At 39.9% G+C, this 14,328-nt stretch overlaps 1 protein-coding gene across 2 annotated transcripts in view; it reads left to right on the top strand.

Moving 5' to 3' along the window:
• The window catches only part of HEG1 (heart development protein with EGF like domains 1), a 220,261-nt gene that overhangs the window by 152,214 nt on the left and 53,719 nt on the right, over positions 1-14,328 (top strand). For both annotated transcript variants that reach the window (XM_086957440.1, XM_086957439.1), the window contains exons 4-5: positions 1,259-1,381; positions 8,088-8,191. In XM_086957440.1, coding sequence (XP_086813566.1) covers positions 1,259-1,381; positions 8,088-8,191 — 227 coding nt within the window. The remainder of the gene's footprint in view (positions 1-1,258; positions 1,382-8,087; positions 8,192-14,328) is intronic.

A 14,328-nucleotide genomic window follows, 5' to 3' on the forward strand; every position in this document is an offset into this window, starting at 1 on the left:
CTCCCCTCTTGTCTTTGATTCAATCTTAGATTTCCTCTGCATAATAGCTATGAAAATTCATATTGTTAGTGAATCAGCTTCAATAGTTATATTTTCATCTTCAGAATACATTTGTAATTTTATGAAATATTTATGCCGTTTTAATATTGATATATGTATGCTTGCCTTGTGTTCAAAATGTAAATCAACTGTATTTGTGTATAAAGCAGTAAAAACACACTCATCAGGTCTCACATGGATAGCCCTATTTCGCTTGTAAAGATGTCATTGGGTGCGTTTAAAAACATTACGAATTATCTCTAATAGGGGTGAGAGGTAAAATGCAAGTCATTCCTACTCAGAATTCTTAATATTTCTCCTGTTAAGCTGCCCCGCATGCAACCCATGTTCTCTTTGCAAGAGAAATATCCCTTTTATTTTTACTTCTTAACCACAACTTCTACTTTTTTGCTGTATAAACATGCATTTTTACTAATTTGTGTTTCTGCTAATTTTGTTACTTTTCGAATAGAGCAGATAAGAAACCTGCTTTTTAATGTAAATTGCTTCAGTGTTTTTTTCCTGTGGAAATTTACTCAGTGAGAAAAGTTGTTTGTTACGCATATAAACATTTTCCTAAGTAGCGTTACAAATAAAGAAACACCTCAGATCTCCTAATGTGCACAATATTCTACATTATGTTTAAATGCGTTCTTTGTGTATTTGGTATTACTTGCTTCGTAGAGGGATGCACCACAAAACATAACACCATACATGAGAATCCCAACATTCCTGATTGTAGAACTCAAACAATTATGTTTTGTGGAATGAACACCTGTGGCCAAATTCACAAAGATATCATCTGGAGCAAGTTAAAAAAACGCCCAGTGTGTTTACCTCGGCCATTATTTGACATAGTCACACACGTTGGCAAGGGGACACAGTCTGTAGATGCAGAGGGCATCTTTCTGAGGTTCATCTGCAAATGGAATCCACAACGATTTGCTGAAATGCCTCTTAAAGAGTCTCTTGACATAGTCACTTTTCATTCAGGCCACCTCATAAATATCAAACAAGATGGCTGCTGTGAATTTGAGAGCTTGGGGCATCTTCTAGTTTGCTCCACTCTCAAGCTTTGTGAATTGGGCTCGGTATAAGGTGCTCTGAGATAAACCAGCATGTCTTAATCTGCGACTGTATTGGTATTGCTTATGACCACCACCATTTTTCTTGGTATTGTGTAATATTTCTATCTCCTCTTTTTTTCTTCTCTATTTAGATGTGGATGAATGTCTTTCTAACCCCTGTCCATCCAAGGCTACATGCATTAATACCCAGGGCTCTTTTACCTGCAGGTGTTCCCTGGGGTACCAGCTCGAAAAAGGAACAGGATGCAGCTTAGGTAAGCAATAAACTATTTTCAAATCTTGAGGCCAACATCACTGTTAGTCATCAAGAGGGGAGAGGTGGGAAAAATTGGCTGTGGCCAGCGTCTGGTAAACTAATCAGTATGTGCATGTTAGATAGCTCCCGCATAAAGTAATAACCCTAAACTTGGTTCATGGTTAGAAATACTGCTTGTTTAGCCTGTTTAAGTTGATCCTTTGTTCAGAAGGGTGGAGGGAGGTTCTTGATACGTATATGTGTATAGTAACGTTTTTAAACTATTTAAATTAGTCCAATAACATGTATCACCCCACCACAGATTCTCCTTTCTCATTGGACAACAGAGCAGTGGCATTTATTTTATCTTTGCAGTCAGAAGATTTTGATTGGCTCGCTTTTTCCAGCCATGACAATGTCCAGTTAACAATGTCTTGATAGGTTTCAGACAATTTGAGAGACATTTGATAAAGCAGCTTTTCCCAACTTGCATTCATTCCATCATAATACTGTGAAGAGTTCTTATAAAAGAAAAACAATGATTCTTTATAAGTTTGATGACTCACAAATAATTTGAAAGATCAGTTAAGGAGGTACATAGGAAGTTTTCTAGTTTTTATCAGACACATCTTTTGAAAAGAGAATCTTTTTTATCCTCCCAAACCTAGCACTTTTGTTAACTTTGCAGCAAAGTAGATGAAGGGGGCTATTTGAAGTTATTGATACAGGAACACAGTCATAAATTGGCAGAGCTCCCACTGTACTGGCTTGTGGCTCACCCTTCTCATTTAGAGGAGGGAGAACTACTGGGTTTCCGACGACAGGGCCTCTGGTGGTTCAACCATTGGTAACCATGGACTTGGCAGCCCTTCTATCCAATGTCTAACATGTTAGAGTGGCCCCACCCTTTTTATGATAAGCAGGAGAGGCTCTCTAAATGTGGCCTATGGCTCACCATTGGGGGAAGTGGAGGGTCAGGTCCTACACCGGCCTTGCCAGTGAACGAGTCGCCAGTCATAGACTAATGACCCCCAAAGAGCCATAGCAGCACCATGTTCTATTAATGATCTACTTAGGTGTGTTGTAGGCTATTTAGCACTGTTTGAAAAAGCTTCCCTAGAGTCACTAGAACTGACAGAGTTCGAGTTTGTTTTCAGAGAAATGCTGTATTACAATGAACTTTGGGTTGCACAAGAGGGACCCTAAAGATAAAATGCTCGCTGACTTTCCTTGATAATATTTGCAAGTATTGAAGCATTTGGCAATTTAGTTGCAAAGAAGGCTTTGTCCTGAAAAAGCACATAACAATGACAGAAGCTGCCACTTTTTAATAATTCTGGTAAACAGTGTTGTGTTTCCATGGTGTGTCCCTCTAAACACTTATCCAAAATAGCATTAAAACTGAGATGGCTTCAGATGTACGTACCCTTTTCTCCGTTGTGCGAAATCTTAAATATGCTGACAAAGAATACATTTCACAAAAGTGCCTACACCAGCATCTTAACTAGCAATCCTATAGTGCTAATCTGTAAAAAAAAAGGCTACCTATCCCTGATTCCACTTCATGCCTCTGCTGAATCTTTCAGAAGTAATGATGAGGCACAGGCAACCATGTCGATACCATCTATTTAGGCTGCAGACTCACGATTCTTTAACCTAAAAATTAGGCAATTTCAGCTTTCTTCATCCTCAGACGTCTTCACCCTGCTGCAATTTAACAGAAAAGCTAAACCCCCTGTTTTTAATTCGCTCAATCTCCTTTCCAGGCGTTCTCAAATGCTGGTCACTATCCATTAGTAGGAGCACCTATTACCGGATCCGAGTGGTGGGGCGGGAGGGTACGGGGGATGAAAAAAGAAAAGAAAACACTTGAAAACGACCAGCCACCGCCTCTCCTCTGTCTTCTTCTTCCTGTCGCCAGTCTGGCAGCAGGAAGCAGCAGGAAGCTCCCAGTCTCCCCATAGCCAATCACAATGATACAATGTAGCGTTGTGATTGTCTGAGTGCTGTGGTTCGGCGCTCAGACGGGGAATGGGAGGTTGGGCATTTTGATCGCCAGGCTGTGCATTACAGCCTTGTGATGAAGATGCAAAGTGTGCATGACTGTTTGGCCGGTCCAAGAGGGCCGGCCAAGCAGTTTTGTGCACTTAGGGAGTGCAAACCATTCTTCCCCCTGCTCTGGCTTGCCCCGGAACAAGAGCCACTGACTGCAATAGGAAAACTAAAATGATAATAACAATACATTATTATCATTTAATTTTCCCTTTTGAGCAGTGGGGCGACGCTCCTCTGCCTTAGTGGAGGGTCTGCCACTGTCCATTAGTTTTGGCAAAGTCAATTATTATAATGTTTTGCAGGTCTTTCAAAGGTGTGAGCCTCTCATAATGCAGAAATGAGGCTCTCGGCTGATGACCATCTTTTGCCTGGTGACAAGCTAATATGTTCTTGGAATTTCGTCCTAGCTCCAAACAAAGGACCTTATTTTTATGGTATATACAAAAGGAATCGCCTTAAAACATCCCTTTTGTAAGAAAGGAAAATCGATGCGACTTCGTATGTGGAGACCTCTGTCCTCGTATTGAGGGTTTAATTGTCAATAATATCCTTCAGTCTTCTGTTTTTATGTTCTTCTTTCATATAAATACTTTTACTCAGTGTTTTATTGGAAACTTTTCTTTTCTGATCCATTTTTCTATACTCTTAATTGTGCCATTCTTGTTTTTATTCAGCATGTCCCTCTCACGACTAAAGTGTAAATAAAAGTAGAGTAGCATGCCTTCAATGTTGGTCTGTTAATCGCATCCACCATGCACTTCTGATTACCATATGAAGAAGGGGAAGGCGTGTTACCATATGTAAGTCGCTTTATCGGTTTTCAATACCCTGCTCCAGTCACGCAATGAGGGAGATTACCGAGCAGTCCTAAGAGCAGAGGATGCACCGAGGAATACAAGGGACAACATCCCCGCCAAATCCGCTGTCCGACCATCTTCTAATCCACTCAAAGGAAATCCTCTGGGTGGGAAGCGGGACATGCACTTGTATATCCTTCTCAGCTTTGGTAATCTGTGATTTAAGGCCATGTGTAATGTCAGAAGAGATCACCAATCTCTCTGGTACACTGCTAATTTGGGCATTGATGGACTTCCAAACAAATATGAAAAGGAGGGTTTGGGACTGCAGTTTTTCATGTAACTCCCAAACCACATAGCTTCTATCAAATGCATGTAAAGGTCTTTGCAGTCCTCTGCTTTTTGAATTTTTGTGATGTAGATTTAGACATTTTCTCTTCTTAAATAAATGGTACCTATATTTACATTTATCCTCTTGATGGCACATACTTGCCAACATTTAAGAATTGCAGTAGCCGAGAATTGGAGTGAATGCTACAGAAAGTTCATCATAATCTTCCATTAAAATGCTTTGAAGGACTGACATTGTGAAAGTTTGGAAGAAAAGTCTAAAAAGTGGAAAAGTCATAGCGATTGCTGAAACTAATGGGGTGAGAGTATTATTTTGTAAAATGTTGACTACCAGCGCTTGTTTGATTAAATTTTTTCAGAGTATCCACAGGGTGAGGACCGAAGCAATAGATTTGGAAACAAAGACTATGTAGTGCATGCTTTTTACGTATGGAACATTGACAACACACATATGTGCATGTTTGCACACACTACCATTCATATTGGCTTTCCCTCAACACACTCTTTCACACCCCACCAGGCCTTGTTCACTTGCATGCTCAATAGTGAACCTTAATTTAAATACCATTTTTGTCACACCAAAAGACTGATATGGGCTATTGGTGCCTAGAACCACAGGGCAGTACAAAAGGGGGTGGTGATGGACGGAGCATCTTAACCAATCAAACACTCACACCCAGTCAACAGATCTGAGTTTAATCCATCACAGTTCTTTAGCCCACTCTGCCACCCCAGTTCAGACATGGCCATATGCAAATCAGTCTGACCCTGTGCCTCATGGGAACAGTCCAGCCCAAACTGCCAAGCCATGCCTTCCCCGGACCGGATTCAAGCTTCCTAGGACCGGTTTCTGGCATTACAGCCGTCTTCAGCCAGGCTTGCTTGAATCCAGTGGCAAAGTGAGAAAGGGACTTACGTCTGAGCATATCCTGCCAACTTATGGCGAACAAAGCGGTACAAAAGGGGGTGGTGATGGATGGAACATCTGAACCAATCAAACACTCCCACCCAGTCAACAGATCTGGGTTTAATCCATCACCGTTCTTTAGCCCACTCTGCCACCCCAGTTCAGACATGGCCATATGCAAATCAGTCTGACCCTGTGCCTCATGGGAACAGTCCAGCCCGAACTGCCAAGCCATGCCTTCCCCGGACCAGATTCAAGCTTCCTAGGACCGGTTTCTGGCATTACAGCCGTCTTCAGCCAGGCTTGCTTGAATCCAGTGGCAAAGTGAGCAAGGGACTCACGTCTGAGCATACCCTGCCAACTTATGGCGAACAAAGCGGTACAAAAGGGGCAAGCATTGCTCATATGGGCCTCATTACACGTTTGTCAGAAAAGGGTGGGGTATTTACCACATGTGGTAAGTACTATTACCCCAGAGTAAAGCATTTACCACGTGTGGTAAATACCTCCTTTTCTCAATATTCAATTTTTCGCACTGCCTGCTCCAGCTAAAATCCTGGAGAAGCATATAAATCATGAATTCGCTAAATACCTAGTGGATCAAGGACCCCTAGATCCCTTTCAGATCACAGCACTGAATCGGCACTTATGGCCTCTGCTGATTCCATTCGTAGGCAAGTTGACCAGGGAGGGTCTGCTATCTTGGTATTGCTGGACCTGCCTGTGGCCTTTGACTCCACATCTCCATCTCTGTTGGTGTAAAGTCTTAAGCAGGTGGGGCTGCAGGATGCAGCACTTAATTTGCTAGAGTTCTTCCTGCTGGATATGACGCTTACTGTGAGCTGCAGGGACTTTAGAGCTCCATCTTTTCAGCTCCTGTTGTGGGGTTGCATAAAGGTCCTCCCTAAGCTCCACCTTATTTAATTTGCATGTCGCCCCTCTGACGAAACTGATGCGCTCTTTCGGTTCCATTGTGTGTCCTCCTGTGCGAAAGACACCCAGATCATCATTTAAGATCTCTGATGACAGGGAAGAGGTGGCTGACAGGTTTAGTGAATGTATGATGGAGATCAGCAGGTGGATGAGAGAGAACTGGATCAAAATGAAAGGGGAGAAAACTGCGATCCAGGTTTTTGGAAGGGATAGCTCAACCGCTGGTGGCCAGATACATGTGGTTCTTTACCCATTCCAGTGGCTACAGTCAAAATCCTGGGTGTGATGTTTGATAACACCTTGACTTTTGACAACCAGGTAAATAGAATAGTGTGCTCCTGTTTCTGGATCATCAAGATCTTGAAGAAAATCCTGCCTTTTCTCCCGAAAGAGCTCAGGGTGTTGGTGGACATTGCGCTTATCACGTCTCACTTAGACTACTATAATACCCTGCTATTAAATTCAAACAAGTACATTCTGTACAAGCTATAAGACATTTAAAACATGGCCGTGTCTGGTCCTGGAAATACCTTAATTCTGTTAAGTGAGGGAGGGATTGAGGTCCCTACACTGGCTCCCAGTACAGAATCGGGTGTCTTTTAAAGCTCTCTGTTCACAAGGATCTTCGTTTGCGGTGGCTGTCCTATCTTAAGACGACCTTCAATTGGTATGTTCCGGGGAGGTCACTGAGATCAGCTGGTCAATATAAGGTGGCTGTTTCTAGGTGCAGAAGAGTCAGGTGGAGGGGATGGGCTTTCACTGTGTTGGTCGCCAAGTTGTGAAATTCCCTCCCTGAACAGATCAGGAGCTTAAATTCATATATGATGTTTCGCAGAAAGTTGAAAACGCGATTATTTTTTAACTAGCCCTCCCTGTCTGGCACTGACAAGTTTAGGTCCTTCTGCGTTAGGTCCTCGCGTTTCACACAGACTTTTCTGGTTAGCACTTAGATGTTTTTTGGTTTTATGCGCTTTAGAAATGCTACAATTGCAATTACAATTACGTGTTTTGCCTTTTTTCGCAAGCCTTTTCTCTTGATGAATTTCAAAAGGTTTGACATGCCGAAATATATCAGGGGAAATCTTCAAAGGTGTGATTTTTATCACACAACTCATAGTTCTGATCTCTGTGCAAGCACCTGTTTTAACCTGAACTCGTAATGAAGGCCATAGGTATTAAGAGATTGGACCTTAGGCTACCAACTATTTTAAGATTAAAAAACAGTTCATCCCATCCATGTGGAGTTAGGAAATGCAGAAATAGGCATATAGCATATATTAATTACGCTACGGTGTACCCTAACTATAACTAAATGTATATGCAAGGTTTTTGTTGCAATGAAATAATTTCTTGGGAGAATAATTATTGTTTTTATGTATGTTTAAAAAACAATTTTTTAAAAACAAGATAATGTTTGTTAATTGGTATTCTTTTGGTATTTTATGATGTATTATTATGTTGAAATTTTTACCAAATTAATATTTTTATGATTGTCTGAGATAGGAATTGCTTTTGCACAGTCTTGACCTATCAAGTCACCATTTCGGAGTCATGTCAATGTACAATTAATTTCATCTGCAGTGCCCTGGTGGATGACGTTAAATTTAGTATTATTGACTAGGTATGGGTAGCCATTTTCCACAAAACTGTAACATAGGTCTGATCTTTGTACTTATTTACAGTAAGGACGTTTATTGGCCAGATTAAAATATCAAGCAGCTTCATAAACAGTAGTGATGGGAAGCATCTGGACAGCCATGCCATTGAAGGAGAAATAATACAGATGGTAAGCTCTAATGTGCTTAGAAAAAACCCCATAAAAAATAGAAAATCTCCTGCAAACCTTTGTGCATCAAGATTTAATAGACTCATTTTGTCATATATTTTTTATTCATGTATATCAAAGTTCTTGCAACCTTAGCCTATCTTGTGTTCAAAATCTGGAGATGTTGTAAATTCATGTGTGGTTCATATATATATATATATATATATATATATATATATATATATATATATATATATATATATATATATATATATATATATATATATATATATATATATATATATATATATATATATATATATATATATATATATATATATATATATATATATATGAACCACACATGTGGTTCATATATATATATATATATATATATATATATATATATATGAACCACACATGAATTTACAACATCTCCAGATTATATATATATATATAATATAAATGCATGATGGGCGGAGTGTAATATCCTATTTATTACCATTGATGAATGTGGGGAAGGGGCCATGACCCATAAGAGGAAATGCCTCGAAGGTGTCATGATGTCCCTCCCTCCTTTATCACGGTAATAAAAAAGCATACTGGCTGCACATCTGAATGTGTGCTTTTTGTAGGTCTCACCTGCAGGTTGTGTGCATGTGTTGTCGCTATGACGACGATCTCTTGTGTCTAAAATAAACTATAAAAAGAAGCTTTTGGCTCACCCATTACTTATCATTTGATGGCTACCTTATCACTCTTTGCTGACTACTAATGTGGCAGAATCTGTACTTGGGCATGGCCCAAGTACAGATTAGTTCATGTTAATTAGTGTCCATCCACTGCTTGCTCTGTAATTGAGGTACTATTTCTTTTTTTGGGGGCATTTTCTTTATAGCAAGATTTCGACCCGACGGTATCAGCACTTTACACGAGAACCAGTTACATTAAAGATCTTCACAATCTTTATTTTTTAAAGGAAAGGGAGATTAAGCGATTTGACTAGAATCGCAGGATGTTAAGCCAAAGCAGAGACTCAAACCTGGTTTCCCAATTCTGTGAACAGCAGCTCTGCCCATAGAGCCAAATCCTTCTTCTCCCTCCCATCCAGTATCCTGCCTCCCTTGTTGCTTTTAGCCATGCTGCACAACAGCTGTGCTGCTGTGCAGCATGGCTATAAAAACATTGACAAAGCCAATAGATTCCTGCAAAAAGAGCAATATTGGCTCTAATTTGTCCGCACAGGTGTTTGCATCATAGGTATGTAAATGGAAGCACTCAACCTTCTAAGGGCCCTTCTGCTCAGCAACCATGAACCAAAGGAAAAGAACTCATGCACGAAGGGAGAGCTTAGAGAGTCCAATAATTGTTAATTCAAAATTCAATTTAGTGCAAAGTCCTTCCAAATTGTTTTCACACATAAGGGGTCTTCTTATGGATCCAATATGACAAAGGAGCTGTGCCTCGCATGGATGGGATGCCGCGCCCTACTACATGAATTTTGCGGGTCCCACTGGGGATACAGATATTCAGCATCTTCTCTTTTCTGGCGTGTATTATCTAGGAAGAATCACTAGAAAGAATTGAAGTCTGATGTTGAGACAAAACGCGTTGACTGGTCTGCTGTTGGATGTTAGAAAGAATAAAGAAAATGTTGTTTAAACATAATTTCATGGTTCTTGCATCATACTGGATTCATAAGAAGACCTCTTATGTGTGAAAACAATTGTTAAGGACTTTACGTTAAATTGAATTTTGAATTTTTGAATGAACAATTGTTGGACTACCTAAGCACTCCCTTCTTGCATGAGTTATTTACAAAGACAACAGACTTCACATAGGAGAGACGTATTAGCTTTGCCAATGCTTGTTACATTTTGCTTTATCACATGTGCTAAATATAAACGAAAGTAGTAACCAAAACCAGAATACATTAGGTAAATCTGGTAACTGATTAGGTTGTTTGATTATTAAAAAAAATCTTGATTTTTGTTGTCATTGTAAAATGCCTTCTGCCGACAATAAGCAGAGTTCCCTCTCGCCAGTTATGCTATATCGTGATAGTAAATGAGTGAAAATGTGTTTCTTGGTCCACTTGTTCTAAATATTGTGTTACTGGATCACATTTAATTTTACTGGCATGGCAGGAATAACTTTACAACAATATATTGTCAATTATGAAAAGTAACACCAATTTTTTGCATTTGTATGGGTCCAAACTATATGCCTAATACAAAAAATGTTCTCAGCTTCTCATCAGATTTGCGACTCCCTTTTACAAGTTTTGTTTTGGCATGAAAAATACATATAAATAAAATAAATAAATAAATAAATAAATAGTGGCCGGCAATATGTTCCAACAGCAGCTTTAAATTGTAACTACAAATGTGTTTATCAGGGGCAAAATATGCTTGTGCTTTTCAATAGAGCCAAATGTCCTCACCATGCAACGCAGTGGAAAAAGGGATCCAGCTGTAATGACTTCAAGTCATAACATTTGCAAACCCTTAGGGCCTGATTACGAGTTTGGCGGTGTGGCTCCGGGTCTGCTCCTACACTGCCTAACCCGTAGTCAGGCTGCCTACCAGATTAGGAGTTTCCTCCTGTCTGGTGGGCCTGTATTTCACGTTCCCATGGCTGTGCCTCAGAAATTGGACACCGCAATTGGAACGTCAAACACAGTTGCCGTGCAGGAACAGGTGTGCATGCACACAGGGGGGACACATGGAGTGACCCCTTACTGCATCCACAGGACATGAGGCACCAAGGGCCCCTTTTTTCCCTCTCCCCCACGGTTTTCATGGCAGTAGAACCGCCATGAAAACCATTGCGGAGAGGAAACTTGTAATATGCTTGACGGGACTGCAGTGGTCCAGCCAAGCATATTTGTTATATTTAGGGCTGTTAGGGCTGATCCACCAGTAATGTGCATTCACAGTGAAAATAACGATTTGGAAACTATTTTATCTAAACATGAAAAGGTATTTGACACTGTATTGGGAGAGGCTATTGGCTATCAACATGTTATAAAACTAAAAAAAAATGCTATACCAGTTAACCATGTTGCACGCAAAATACCACTGTCTGCTAGATTTGAAGTTAGAAAGAGCATCAAGCAAATGCTTGATGATGATACCATTGAGACTGTGGAAGCTACATAATGGTTATCTCCGGTCGTGATCACACAAAAACAAGATGGCTCCTTGCGTTTTTGTGTGGACACGAGAAGCTTAAACAAGGCGGTTATAATGGACTATTTTCCCCTTCCAAACATCAATGAGATTTTCCTGAGCTTAGCTGGTGGTAAAGTGTTCTCAAAGCTGGACTTACGCAGCGCCTACCACCAAATCAAAGTTCATCCTAATTCAAAAGAATATACTTCTTTTATCACAACTGAGGGCACGTATCAGTTCAAGAGACTTCCCTTTGGGTTATGTTCTGCTGCCAGTGCTTTCCAAAGGATCATCACAGATGCACTGAAGAATATAGAGCGAGTAGTTTTCTTCCAGGATGATATGCTAATCCATGCCCTAGTTTCAACCGACCACAATTACATCTTGGATAAAGTCTTGACATGTCAAGGCCAGTTTAACTCTACGCAAAGATAAGTGTGTTTTTGCTGTCAAAGAGGTGGATTACCTAGGATATCATGTCAGTGAAAACAGAATCCAACCCAAACATGACTTGGTCAGAGCCATATCAAATGTAGCAGAACCAAATGACAAAGACAAATTAAGATCGTTCATGGGCATGGTGGAATACTATGCAAAGTTTGTCAAACATTTTGCAGAGAAAGCTGAACTGTTAAGAGAGATTTTGAGGAAGGTAAAGACATTTTCTTGGGGTGGTAAACAAAGAACTGCTTTTAACTTGATTAAGGAAAACATTGTGAATGCAAACATTCATTCTAGTTTTTTACCAGGTTTACCTACTGTTTTAACTGTAGATGCCAGTTCTGTAGGCATTGGAGCTGTCCTGACACAAAAAACATGATGGACAACAGAAAACAATTGCCTTTGCATCTCGCTCGTTAACTGAGACTGAGAGGAACTACTCAGTTATTTAGCGTAAGGCATTGGCGGCTGCCTGGGCTACTAGATATTTTAGAGTTTTTCTGTGGGGCACTTTGTTTACCCTCAGGACTGATCACAAGCCTCTATTAAAAGTGTTAGCTCCTGGGGGCATTAAAGATTGTTCAGGCAGACTAGCAAGGTTAGCAGTAAATGTCCAAGGCTTCATGTGTAACGTTGAATATCTACCTGGGTGGAGTAATAATGTTGCAGACTGCTTGTCAAGATTACCTGACACAAAAGCTACTCCTAATGAATTAATAACCGAGAGTGTAGTTGCTTGTTTAGAAGATCTTACAGAAAATCTCTCCAGATCTATACCCAAAGATGAATGGATGGGAGCCATGGGAAAAGATCCCATCTTGGAAATGTTACTTAGAATGTCCAAGGAAGGAGTTTCTAGGCAGAGTACAGTATCACCCACTCTTAGGCCATATGTCCAATTACAACATGAGATTTTCACACAAGGTGACTTTATTTTGGTCAGAGCTGAGAAGTACATACCACCAGAATCTCTTAGATCTTGCATTATTGCCTTGGTTCATGAGGGTCATTTAGGCCAAACCATTACTACCAAATGCTTTAAAGAAAATTTTTGGTGGTCGGGCATGGATTGCCAAGTCAAATTATGGGTAGGAAAATGTGAGGTTTGTAACGAATCTGAGAAAAGGCTTTTAGTAGGCGCAGGTAGAAGTAATACTAATTCCCATGGACAAATCGTGTCTCAAGAAGGTGTCTGGCAAAAAGTTTGCATTGATTTCATTGGTCCTTTCCATGAATTACAAGATAGTGAAAAGTTTGCTTTGGTCTTAGTTGACTCTACTTCAAGGTGGGTGGAGGTTGCTTTCCTGAATAATGTCAATACACACTCTACGGTCAAGGTACTTAGTAACATTTTCCGCAGGGAAGGTATTCCTGCTATGCTTTTATTAGACAATGGAACACAACTCACTTCTAGGGAAATGCAGAACTATTTTAATCTTGTAGGCTTGAAACATTTACGTACCTCATTATATAACTCTCAAAGCAATGGCTTATGCGAGAGAGTTAATAGATTAGTTAAAGGTACCATACAACTAGCCTTAGAATCTAATTGTTCAGTTGAGAAAGAGATCAAAGAAATGCTTTGGGCGTATCGCACCACAATACACCAAAATATGACAAAGACACCTTTCGAACTCATGAGGGGCAGACGACCGGGACCGAAATTAGTTCCTACCTGATTATCCAAACAAGAACTGGAGGTTACTCAACATTCTTGTTCTAGTAGTAAGACAAAGATTTCAGGATGTGATTTAGTTAAGGTTAAACCTGGTGGCACACATAAGGTTTTTAACCAATTCAGAGGCCCTTTCAAAGTCAAATCTGTATGTGGAAACTATGCGACATTGCAGAATGGTCAGACATGGAATCTTCGAAGAGTGGCCTTATATCAGAAAAAAAAGTCTTTCTAATTCTCCTCCTTTGCAGCCACAGGATTTGTCACTTCAAGGAAGTAATGGTTATAACAGTAAAAGACCGATCTGTGAAAGGAAATCACCTGCATATTTGAAAGATTTGTATTTAGATGTTTAAGGAAGGAGTGGGTTGTGAATGTTGCCACGCCACATTCCATAACTTATTTAATTACTTGGTCACTTAGTCAGAACGATCATTTTGCCACGCCACATGCCATCACTTATTTAATTACCTGGTCACTTAGTCAGAATGATCATTCACAGGTTTATAAGTTATTGATTTATGTTTTTGTTCTTTCACTACACTATGTTTTATTATTCATTGAAGAAGAATTATTATAGGTATTATAAAATGTTCATTCTTGTCAAAGGAAAGGAGATGTGTTATATTTATTGTTTTACTGTATTTCCCCATGCGGTCTCGTGAATTCTTCTGAGCTCGCGATGGCAGTCTCCTCATGCCTCCGAGCCCAGAATTCTATGTCAGGACCGGAGGCTTCAGATTATGCTATATCTTCCTTCGCTTTATTAACATAAAGAAACCACAGCAGCTTAGGAAAAGATATAATAAGAACAAAAAATGCTTTAAACATAAAGCATTGACGTAATGTTCAACAAAAAATCAACAACA

This window comes from Lissotriton vulgaris, chromosome 2_1, assembly GCF_964263255.1.
Source record: "Lissotriton vulgaris chromosome 2_1, aLisVul1.2, whole genome shotgun sequence".
Classification (NCBI taxonomy): domain Eukaryota; kingdom Metazoa; phylum Chordata; class Amphibia; order Caudata; family Salamandridae; genus Lissotriton; species Lissotriton vulgaris.